Source organism: Chrysemys picta, chromosome 10, assembly GCF_011386835.1.
Source record: "Chrysemys picta bellii isolate R12L10 chromosome 10, ASM1138683v2, whole genome shotgun sequence".
Lineage (NCBI taxonomy): Eukaryota > Metazoa > Chordata > Testudines > Emydidae > Chrysemys > Chrysemys picta.
Window position 1 is genome coordinate 4,273,809 of NC_088800.1, and position 12,617 is coordinate 4,286,425.

Consider the following 12,617-nt stretch of genomic DNA (forward strand, 5'->3'; position numbering starts at 1 on the left):
TAAGGTAAAACTTGGTTAGAACAACAGTGGATTGGATCTGCTCTTGCAGCACGGTTCCTGTAGGTCTCATGTGATCTTGCCAAGAGCTAAAGAAAACAGCTACTTTATCCATACAAGCTCTGACAAATGTTTGGAACCCAATTGTGAGATTCTTATCCACGAAAGCTTATGCTCCCTATACTTCTGTTAGTCTTAAAGGTGCCACAGGACCCTCTGTTGCTTTTTACAGATTCAGACTAAACACGGCTACCCCTCTGATACTAGATATTAATGTTGTTCATAGTACAGGAATCTTGGCATTTAGCCATGAAAGCAACATGGTAGTGTGCCTCGGTTTCCCATTTCATACAACACATTAGGTCTGGAATGTCTTTTCCCCTGTGAAAAGTTTCAATGTTCCTTCTCTGGCTCCTACACATAGGGGCAGCCAAGGGACTCCACTCTGCACACTGCCCCGCCCACAGGAACCACCCCTGCAGCTCCCGTTGGCTGCAGGATTCCCAGCCAATGGTAGCTGCAGGGGCAGCGCTTGGGGCAGGGGCAGCGTGCAGAGCGGAGGCCCTTGGCTGCCCCTACGCGTAGGAGCCAGGGGGTGGGGAGGAGGTGACCTTCTGTACCTCATGGGAACACCCTACACCCCCATGTTCATCCTTATAATATGATTGTGTGCTATCTAATGCAAAGTTTGTCATGTCAGGTGTCTTCGGCGGGCTCATGATGTACTGAGCATTGTTATAGTAATGTTAGTTAGGTTAGTTATAGTAATGTTAGTTATGTGTCCTCATGGCTTAAAGCAAGCCCAGGCAAAAACTCTGCAAGAGCAGAAGGGCAGTTCACACCTCATCAGGGCATGTATTGAACAAACCCCGCCCAGCCTCACAGGAACAAAGGACACTGGCCTAGGCAACAAAGGATCTGTTGGACTCTCCAGTGAGTCACCCCCCTTCCTTTGGTCAGTTTGGGACTGCGATGAGGTAATGCTCACCTGACATTGAAGGGGGGTGGGGGGGGGGGGCATGGCAAAGCCAAGAGGGAAGAAAGAACATGATAAAAGGGAGAGACGTTTGCCATGCTCTTCCTCTCTCTTCCACCTCCATCTACAGACATTACCACCAAGTGTCTGAAGTGCTGATCAAAGGGGAACAGCCTGGCTGAAGAGCAACCAGTCAGCCTGTGGTGAGAAGCATCTAAGTTTGTACGGGAACTGAAAGTGATAAGTTCAGCTTAGAATGTGTTTTGCTTTTATTTCATTTGACCAAATCCGACTTATTGTGCTTTGACTTATAATCACTTAAAATCTATCTTTGTAATTAATAAATGTGTTTGTTTATTCTACCTGAAGCAGTGCATTTGGTTTGAAGTGGGTCAGAGACTCGCTTTGTTAAATTTATTTGTTAAATTGATGAACTCATATAAGCTCGCAGCGTCCAGGGGGCATAACTGGACACTGCAAGACGGAGGTTCCTAGGGTTGTGTCTGGGATCGGAGATTTTGGCTAGTGTCATTCGGTTGCACAATCCAAGGAGCAGCTCACATGCCAGAGGCTGTGCGTGAACAGCCCAGGAGTAGGGGTTCTCACAGCAGAGCAGGGTAAGGCTGGCTCCCAGAGTCGAGGATTGGAGTGACCTAGCAGATCACCAGTCCAGATAACACCAGAGGGGAACATCACAGGAGGCCGTGGTGTGGCCCCCAACCCAGCTTCCTGGAGCTACATGGAGTGGCTCCCAACCCTGCTCCCCGGCTGGAGCACCGGAGTGGGGCCATATGGCCGCTTCTGGGAGCTGCGTGGAGCGCCCTCCAACCCTGCTCCCTGGCTGGAGTGCCAGAGCGGGGCCATGTGGCTGCTTCTGGGAGCTGCGTGGAGCACCCTCCAACCCTGCTCCCTGGCTGGAGCACCGGAGCAGGGCAAGCCCCAGGCCCCGCTGCCCAGCGCGAGCTCAAGGGCCGGATTAAAATGGCTGGTGGGCTGGATCCTGCTCACAGGCCATAGTTTTCCCACCCCTGGAACAGATATTGCATTTAGCTCAGCTGTAGCCACACTAATGACTGCTACAAAAATAGCAGTCTAGGAAGGTCATAGTTCAACATCAAAGCTATTTGGTCAAGCTTTCCATAGAAAAGAGAAAGTACAAAAACTACATTACAAAAATGGGAAGGGTGCAAAGTAAGGCACTCGGGAAATTAGAAAGTTATGATGGCTAGTGCAACTTTAACTCGGCCCCTTGTAAGTAAGCCTTTTTCTACTATCACATGCTATTTTTAACATCCCAGATCCCTGCCTCATTCAGAGCACAAGATGGATGGTGCTCAGTGAATGAAACAGCTGTGCAGTATTTCTTCTCATATTTATTGTTAAGCGTATGGCCCCTACTTCATTTGTCGTACACATCCAAATCCTGCACTGAATAAGGATTTCTCATTTAATAAATCTTTCCAGAGTGATCATCAACGTATTAGCTGAGTGACTCAGACACATTAATTAATTTATCCCCACAACATCCCTATTACACATATGCAGAACTGAGGCACAGAGAAATGAAGTGACTAGCGCAAGATCACACAGGGAGACTGTGGCAGAGAGAGGAACAGAACTCAAACCTCCTGGGTTTCTGTTGCCACAAGCCCATTCATCCTCTTATAGTAAGCTCCTGTCACATTCACCTTTCACTGTGATTAAGACAATGACGCTCTGGACTTAAACCAATTCACCACACAACACTACTCAGGTGCAAACAGAAAGTGACAGTCCTGAAGGAGATAAAAAACATATCATCATAGGCACAAGGGGACAAATAAAGATAGCACAAGCAATCTTCACTTTGTCACTTTCTGCTCAAATCCTTCACTTTGTGACTTGAGCATTTTTATAATGCATTTCTGTACTAAATAAATACTATGAACTTTTTAATATTCAATTAGTTCCTTTTGAGTCCTGCCTCTTTCCCAAACACCTTCACTAACCAGTAAGACACAGTACTGCCTATTAAACTTTCCGAAGCTACACATGTAGGTGCAAAAATAGAAAGTTCGCATGCCACTAAAAGATTACAAAAGCCAGTGTGCATGCATGAAGTATATATGCTTATAGTTTTGATAAATCACTGGCTTTAACCAGAGCACCAGAAGTCCCCAAATCATATATGCCTAACTCTGCCAAATTTCAAGTTGCTACCATCTATTACCAATGTGCTTGAGCTGTTTAAAATAAAAAGTATTTTTTCTTTCACCATTTCTCCAAAACTGCTGAACAATTGACTCAAGTGTTCATAAAAATTTTACTCTAAACTGAGAAAAGTATCTCAAATTTCAGCCACAAAACGATTTAAAAAAAAAAAAAAAGACTGAAGTTACAAGCAATTGAAAATAACCTTTTAGAATGAAAAAAAACTTATTCAATCTCAACTATAGGGGTCCCTATTCGAAATGCCTGCAACAAAACTGAAATTGTAGCATCTTCTGATAGCTTTTTGTGAACTATCAGCAAGATGCTTCAGCAGATTAATTGAAGAGATGCTGCCAGGTCAACCTAGGTTCCAAGGTTTCACAAAATCTAGGATAAAGAGTGTTTTGTTTTTCTTACAATGAAAAGTTCTAGAATTAAACTTTCCTCGGCAGTACTTGCAAAAAAAATGACAATCATGGAGTGCTAGCAACGCACAGTTAGAGGGCGAGCAGAGATTCCGGTTCAGCCAATTTTTCAAAATGCTCAAGAATCTACGTGCATACTCAAGTAGTCCTGCAAACTGCTATTTCTCATCAGAGGCTGGGATAGAGCTGCTGGTACAAATTTGAGATCATTTCATCAAGGGATTCCTGAGATACAGCACATAGGGAGGGCCGGCCAGTACATTTTTCCCATCCATATAACATTTTTGCACATTTCTGTGGCACAGACTATGGCACTGATCTGGACAAAATTGAGATTACCCAATTGAATTTGGCCTCGGTACATCGTGTGACAGAGTGGGATGTGTGTGAAAGGAACAGGTCTCCATCAAACTGGGAACTCCATTTTGTTTTGTGATTTCCACTTTTGTACGATCTCTCATTTTGTGTGCTAACTGCCATTTGGCATTCAGTGTTGAAAAGTCAAGGTCAGCCTATTCCAGACACTGCCCTCCCACAGAAGAGTGTGGGACACCCCAGTGAGGATCACCAATGAGAGTATCCTCAAGGGCCATCAACTAATTCTCCACTGGCCCACTTCGGGGAACAATGTATTTCTTGACATGGGGACTCTCTTGGCTGGGATTGGAAATACCCAGTGTAGGTACATGACCAAAGGGGGTAAGAGACTGTTTTTAAGGAAGGGTATGCTTTTTGAGAAGAGGGCCCATCCACCACCTCAGAAGATGGGGCTGGAGGAAAAGAGAGCAGGAAGGGACCCGCAATGCTGACCAGACCTTGGACTCTCAGGGTGAGAGATCAGATTAAGGGGTGGGGTGAAGACAGACATGTCTCAGGACTACGGTGCTCTGTCCCACTCTAATGGTGGCTGGGCCTGCTGCGGCCTTGGCTAACAAACTTGGGTCTTTACCTCCGGCAGCAGAGTCACATGGTTTTAGATCCAGAGGTTCTAGCTTTGCTCCCCACTGCTGACAATTCACCCAGGGCATCCCATCACAAACGTACTGTGAGACTGGGGCATCTTGAACCAGGTGCAGTGCACTGTGTCAACCATGTAAAGGAGCTCAATTCATAACACAGGTATGTGGGCCAGGTCTAGATTAGGTAAATACACCCCCGTCTTCAATGGGATAGCTAACACATTAACACCCTAGCAGTGACAGAACAGACTGCAGTTTTACCTCAATAATACTGGTTGAGTTGAAGTACCACCTCGATTAGCTACAGTGAGGTAAAACTACAACTTGCCCAACCTACACTAGGATTTTAATGTGTTGGCTAGCTCACTGTAAAAAAAAAAAAAACCTACCCGCCAGGAAGCAAACAGTAGCCCTTGTACCTGAGCACTACCCAAAGGGTATGTCTACACTTACTTCCGGGTCTGGCAGCAGGCAATCTATGTTCTGGGATCGATTTATCGCGTCTGGTTTAGACGCGATAAATCGATCCCAGAAGTGCTCGCCGTCGACGCCGGTACTCCAGCTCGGCGAGAGGAGTACGCGGCATCGACGGGGGAGCCTCCCTGCCGCATCTGGACCCACGGTAAGTTCGGACTAAGGTACTTCGAATTCAGTTACGTTAATAACTTACCTTTGCGTACCTGAGTCCGAAGTGGGGGGTTAGTGTGGACCAGGCCAAAGACTGAATACAAATCCTGCCCTCAGCTGATTTCTGAGAATGTCTGGTATGCACAGTACTACTCAGACTGAAGAGAAGTTCTTCAGGAATATTGCCCGAAGTGCAGGCTATGTTATGGAGCAGCACTTGTAAATCCCCAAATTAAGACTGAAAAACTGTCTCAAACAAAAAGGTTTGCTCAAAGTGCTCTATAATCTACATGTGTAAGACGACTGTTTTGAAAACTGGCATGCCACAACAAGGATAGATTCTGTGTTATAAAATTTGGAGTCACGTGGTCAAGAAATTCCTGACATACAAGTATCAGAGGGGTAGCCCTGTTAGTCTGTATCCACAAAAACGAGGAGTCCAGTGGCACCTTAAAGACTAAGATTTATTTGGGCATAAACTTTCATGGGTAAAAACTTCACACCATCAATTTGGGCCTGAATAGGGACTGGGAGTGGCTGGCTCACTACAAAAGCAATTTTCCCTCTCTTGGTATTGACACCTCCTCATCAGTTATTGGGAGTGGACCACATCCACCCTGACTGAATTGGCCTTGTTAACACTGATTCTCCACTTGTAAGGTAACTCCCTCCTCTTCATTTGCCAGTATATTTATGCCTGTATCTGTAATTTTCACTCCATGCATCTGAAAAAGTGGCAGAGTCCTGTGGCACCTTTAAGACTAACAGATGTATTGGAGCATAAGCTTTCATGGGTGAATACCCACCTCGTCAGACGCATGACCCTGAGTTCAGCGCTTCAATGGTACCAGTTTTGAAATATTTCTATATTGCACTACAAAACTCTTACTATCCCTGCTTACCATGTTTGCCCCTCTACGAGCTACTGTTTCTTCAAGAACTCTTTATGCATGATGCACAGTGTTTTAGGTGAAAACAGGTACAGCCCCTTGAACTGAAGGTCCTTTGAGTTCAAATCCTCATCAGGAGAGTTGCACGTTTTGCACATTAGTGCTCTCCACCCACCTTTTTTCGGTGTCTGGGGCCACAACTGGACTCCGTTTGCAAGCCTGAGTAGTGTGTGCAACTCAGAGGCAGTTCAGCATCCCACAACTGTATGCCCAATGCATCTGCCCAAGTCTCACCCTTGGAGTTTGGTGGCTAGTATGGCATGTGACATGGTGGTGTGGGGCAGCATCCTGAGTATGACTAGCTACCACATTGAAAATGACACCAGAGAAGCCAACACAGAGGACCCAGCAAGGACAAATCAGTTCTGTGACAGGAGAGGCTCACTGAACTCCTGCTATGCATGGATCAATTCTCCTGCTAGGCATGAGGGATCAGGTCTGTGTTGGGAGCTGGGAACAGGCATTCAGTGATGAGATCAGGGGAGGAAGGAGAACCCCTACTGAGATGAATGAAATACTTCATACCTCTGTGAGCCTCCCGTTCTGCAGAAAGATGTACTGCAGCCCTTCCCACACCCCAGCCAAAAATGGAGTGAGGACTAGGAGTAGGCTCAGAAAGATTAGATTTTTAATCTGTAAAAGTGCTGATAAACATCAATTTCAACACACACACACACACCCCAAAAGGATATTTCCATCAATAACTGAAATTCACAGCTAGGGAAAGTAAGAAAGATATCGCCTGATAACTAAACGCTTGAGTCAAGGATATTTACTTTGTATATTTTAGCATGATGTTGATACTTTGTGTGTTAAGTTTTAAAGCTAACTTTTTGAATCTAAACATCAACAGTCATTAAATAATTGTCTGCCCCCCCCCAATTCCCTGCAACTGTGAAAATTTAAAGATAAAAATAGAAAAATTATTAAAAATAAAATTGATATTATCCAGCAAAATTATTTTAAAAAAATATAAAAATCAAGTTCTGCCATGCCTAGCTATGAGTCATCTCCCCTCTCCCTCGCTGTCTCCTCCTGGCAGATAAACTCCTCACAGCCCATCGGTATCACCTTCCTTCCCATTAGTGGCCCCTGCAGCCTTAGTTAGGGGCATGGTGGGGCCAGGAGGAAGGCATACCTGACAGATAAGTGATGTGTCCAGAAATTCCCCTTGTGTCCCTCAGTCATGCTCCCGTCAGTACCGCTACTGCCTCAGAAAAAGAGGGAAATTCACCGCAAAAAAAAAAATCTTCATTAATGCAGAGTTAAGGTTGTCTAGCCTTGCCTCATATGTGTTAAGAACATGGAAGGTGGCTAAACTTAAACCTCTGAAAACCAGGAAGGAAAATTAAGGTAATATCTCCCACACCACACCCGCACACAATCTTTACACTGCCCCAACTCATCTGTCAGAGAAAACAAAACTGTGTCCTTTCAGAGCACGTAGATAAAAATCACATTTAGGATGGGCCAAGTGAACACAAGCTAGCTACGCCCAACCTCCACTCGATCACTTCACTTACTCCAAACAAATCCCCAAAGACTTGCCAGATGTTAATGCCTGTTCATCCTTGGCCTAAGGGTTCCCTGAGGCATCACCTTTGGTTCCCTGAGCCCTGTGGTACCCTCTGATGTGTGCAAGCAGACTGATAGAACCTCCCCCCGATAAACAATTACTCCTGAGGGCATTCTACGCAAAAATATTAAAAATTCTACACCAAAAACTTAAAAAGTTCTGCACACAGTCCCATCCTCTCCTGCCACCAGCCCAGCCAGGACTAGCAGCTGATCCCGGCTCAGGGTAGGAGCCAGTGTCTAGGGTGTCCCCAGCCCTGAGGTGATTTACCTCTCCACTGGCTGCTCCAAGTGCCTGAAACGATGTACCTGCGCTGCTAGCGAATGGTGCGTGACTGCTCTTACAGCTTCCCTTTGATTCCCTGTCAGAAAGGCATTTTTCTGCAGGGAAGCAAAGAAATCTGCAGGGGACATGAATTCTGCGTACGTGCAGTAGTGCAAAATTCCTGCAGGAGTAAACAATGCAGAACAGAGGATGCACAGCAGTACATGAATGGCTCTGTTGATTGTTTCCTTTATTTCCTCGTACAGGTATCATAGTTTTGAGAATGCTTGAAGATCTTGTAGGTGTTGGTCTCTGTCTGAGGGGTTGGAGCAAATGTGGTCCCTGCACGGGGAAATAAGGAAACAAATCAACAGAGCCAGACATGTACCCAGAAGCCTCCTGCTGCAAGACAAGCCCAAGAAAGAAACCAACAGAACTCTACTGGCCATCACCTACAGTCCTCAGCTAAAACCTCTCCAACGCATCATCAGTGATCTACAACCCATCCTGGACAACGATCCCTCTCTTTCACAGGCCTTGGGAGGCAGGCCAGTCCTCGCCCACAGACAACCCGCCAACCTTAAGCATATTCTCACCAGCAACCACACACACCGCACCATAGTAACTCTAACTCAGGAACCAATCCATGCAACAAACCTCGATGCCAACTGCCACATATTTACACCAGCGACACCATCACAGGACCTAACCAGATCAGCCACATCATCACCGGTTCATTCACCTGCACGTCCACCAATGTTATATATGCCATCATGTGCCAGCAATGCCCCTCTGCTATGTACATCGGCCAAACTGGACACTCCCTACATAAAAGGATAAACGGACACAGGTCAGATATTAGGAATGGCAATATACAAAAACCTGTAGGAGAACACTTCAACCTCCCTGGACATACAATAGCAGATGTAAAGGTAGCCATCCTGCAGCAAAAAAACTTCAGCAGTTTCTCTTTGGAGTTTGGTCCTGAACTTCAGTTCATTTGCAAATTTGACATCAGCAGCTCAGGATTAAACAAAGACTGAATGGCTAGCCAACTACAAAAGCAGTTTCTCCTCCCTTGGTGTTCACACCTCAACTGCTAGAAGAGGGCCTCATCCTCCCTGATTGAACTAACCTCATTATCTCTAGACTGATTCTTGCCTGCATATTTATACCTGCCTCTAGAAATTTCCACCACATGCGTCTGACAAAGTGGGTATTCACCCACGAAAGCTTATGCTCCAATACGTCTGTTTTGGTGCCACAGGACTCCTTGTCGCTTTTTACAGATCCAGACTAACACGGCTACCCCTTTGAGAGTGAAAGTTGTGTGGAGATATGCCATGGGAGACATTGCTTTAAACTGTATTTTTTTTGTTTTCAAAGGTTTAAGTTTAGCATCCTGTGTGTTCTGAGACAGCATTAGACAACCTCAACTCTGCATTAATCAAGTTTTTTGGCAGTCATTATATTTAAGCATGAGAGCCAAAAAAGACTAATTTATGTCGACTGATGAAGACGACTGAAATTCCAAAAGTAGACAACTGTTGAGAGTTGTAACGGTTGAGAGTCAGAGGCAAATTCTGAGTTTTATCAAGAGGATTCTTTAGGGTTCCACTGTGCAAGTACGTGTCAAAGTAGCCAGCCAAACCATGCACTTTCCCAAAAGGAAAGCTTCTCTTTGGTTAAAATTCAGATGTGTTTACAAAAATCGGAATCCAGGTTCCTACTCGCAATGAACAGCAGTAGGTCAAAAGAAGAACAGGAGTACTTGTGGCACCTTAGAGACTAACAAATTTATTAGAGCATAAGCTTTCGTGGACTACAGCCCACTTCTTCGGATGCATATAGTGTGCACATACTATATGCACAGCAGTAGGTCAGGCATTTGAAGTGCGAAAGGTATAGCAGGTACTCAGTGGCACCCTTATGAGACAAAACCACATTTACACTCTACGTCAGCCTTGTAGTTCTCATAAGGCCTTGATCCCCTTCTATACACCCAGATACAGAGGAGCCTTCAAATCAGAACGGCACCTCCAGGTCTTGCATTGGAGCCACAGCACCCAAAGCGCAGCAGTAACATCCAGAAGAGAGAGACAGGCATTTCTGATACAAGTTTAAGTGCAGAAAAAAATTCTGCCTCTAAACAGAGCCAAAGGGCTGAATACCAGTATTCTGAGGTGAAAGGAAAGTAGAGCGCTGAACCCGCTTCGGTCACAAACGCTCTGGGATCTTGGGTGATCTCAACTTCCAGAGTGCTTTCGCCTCCCCCACAAAATAACCCTTTTGAAGTCCTTGGTTCACAGCATGAAAAGTAGTTTCTGCTATGGACTCATAAGTATTATTGCAATCAACAGGGATTACAAGAGATACTTAAGGAAATGGAGAGGCCAACAACTCAGAGGGAATGGAAGGGATGAGGGTATTTCAAAATAATTACACAAAATACTTAAACCTCAATTGTTGAAAAGTTTGGGGGTTTGGTGCTAAGGAAAATATTAATCAAAATGTTGGGCTCTATAAGAACAGGTTACAGGGACTAAAACAACCGTGCTAAACACAGTTGTGACAAGTTTGCACTTATCTTCACGCTTCACATAAAGGCAGGTCAGAGTTCATGTCACACAAATCAAATTAAAAGACTAACAAATGCCTGTTTTTTGCTAAGAATGAAGAAGCATAGTATCTATCTGTTGTGCATACATCCTGCTTTATGGGATACCCTTTAAAAAGATTCCCTGACATGTCTGTCCCACAACCTTTTTCACAAAAGGCCAAATAAGCTGGAACCTCTCTCTGTCCTCTAAAAATGTCAGGGAAGAGGGAAATCAACCTAGAGCAGGGGTAGTCAATAGGCAGACCATGGGCCAGACCCGGACCTCCAGACACTTTTGAACAGACTGCGACATCTTTTTATTTATTTATTATTGTTAGTTGTTTTGTATGGACCTTGACAATACCTTGACCAAGAAATTTGGACCTTGACAAAAAATAACTGCAAAAAGAACAGGAGTGCTTGTGGCACCTTAGAGACTAACAAATTTATTAGAGCATAAGCTTTCGTGGACTACAGCCCACTTCTTCGGATGCATATAGTGTGCACATACTATATGCACAGCAGTAGGTCAGGCATTTGAAGTGCGAAAGGTATAGCAGGTACTCAGTGGCACCCTTATGAGACAAAACCACATTTACACTCTACGTCAGCCTTGTAGTTCTCATAAGGCCTTGATCCCCTTCTATACACCCAGATACAGAGGAGCCTTCAAATCAGAACGGCACCTCCAGGTCTTGCATTGGAGCCACAGCACCCAAAGCGCAGCAGTAACATCCAGAAGAGAGAGACAGGCATTTCTGATACAAGTTTAAGTGCAGAAAAAAATTCTGCCTCTAAACAGAGCCAAAGGGCTGAATACCAGTATTCTGAGGTGAAAGGAAAGTAGAGCGCTGAACCCGCTTCGGTCACAAACGCTCTGGGATCTTGGGTGATCTCAACTTCCAGAGTGCTTTCGCCTCCCCCACAAAATAACCCTTTTGAAGTCCTTGGTTCACAGCATGAAAAGTAGTTTCTGCTATGGACTCATAAGTATTATTGCAATCAACAGGGATTACAAGAGATACTTAAGGAAATGGAGAGGCCAACAACTCAGAGGGAATGGAAGGGATGAGGGTATTTCAAAATAATTACACAAAATACTTAAACCTCAATTGTTGAAAAGTTTGGGGGTTTGGTGCTAAGGAAAATATTAATCAAAATGTTGGGCTCTATAAGAACAGGTTACAGGGACTAAAACAACCGTGCTAAACACAGTTGTGACAAGTTTGCACTTATCTTCACGCTTCACATAAAGGCAGGTCAGAGTTCATGTCACACAAATCAAATTAAAAGACTAACAAATGCCTGTTTTTTGCTAAGAATGAAGAAGCATAGTATCTATCTGTTGTGCATACATCCTGCTTTATGGGATACCCTTTAAAAAGATTCCCTGACATGTCTGTCCCACAACCTTTTTCACAAAAGGCCAAATAAGCTGGAACCTCTCTCTGTCCTCTAAAAATGTCAGGGAAGAGGGAAATCAACCTAGAGCAGGGGTAGTCAATAGGCAGACCATGGGCCAGACCCGGACCTCCAGACACTTTTGAACAGACTGCGACATCTTTTTATTTATTTATTATTGTTAGTTGTTTTGTATGGACCTTGACAATACCTTGACCAAGAAATTTGGACCTTGACAAAAAATAACTGCAAAAAGAACAGGAGTGCTTGTGGCACCTTAGAGACTAACAAATTTATTAGAGCATAAGCTTTCGTGGGCTACAGCCCACTTCTTCGGATGAGATCTCTTTTATCTGTACTCTAAAAAAAAAAAAAAACACAAACACCTTTTAATCTTTTAATAATCATATGCTTTGTATTACCATAGCACCTGATATCTTGATTGTACAATCAAAAGAGAAATAAACTAGAAGTTTCATGCAAAAAAATAACTCATCAGCATTTATTAAACTACTATAAATAATTACTGGCTCCTACACCTTTCTCCTCCTTCCCCCAAAAGTCCATGAATAAAAATTCTGTTTCTAACCCCTTGAACAATTTACGAAGGGTTGTGGTGGATTCTCCATCACAGGGAATTTTTTTTTTTTTAA

General features: G+C 44.3%; 1 protein-coding gene across 6 annotated transcripts in view; it reads right to left on the reverse strand.

The window, feature by feature from the left end:
• PIAS1 (protein inhibitor of activated STAT 1) overlaps positions 1 to 12,617 on the reverse strand; it is a 93,709-nt gene that overhangs the window by 74,765 nt on the left and 6,327 nt on the right. Inside the window, exons 2-3 of one of the 6 annotated variants that reach the window (XM_065559149.1) lie at positions 8,707 to 8,788; positions 7,971 to 8,306 (exon numbers count right to left, since the gene is read on the reverse strand). The exons of 2 other annotated variants lie outside the window; for them this stretch is intronic. In XM_065559149.1, the coding sequence (XP_065415221.1) occupies positions 7,971 to 8,306; positions 8,707 to 8,769 (399 nt within the window). In that variant the 5' untranslated portion in view covers positions 8,770 to 8,788. Of the gene's footprint in view, positions 1 to 7,970; positions 8,307 to 8,621; positions 8,789 to 12,617 lie in introns of those variants that run through there. 3 more of the 6 variants (XM_065559150.1, XM_065559153.1, XM_065559155.1) reach the window with 3 other exon arrangements.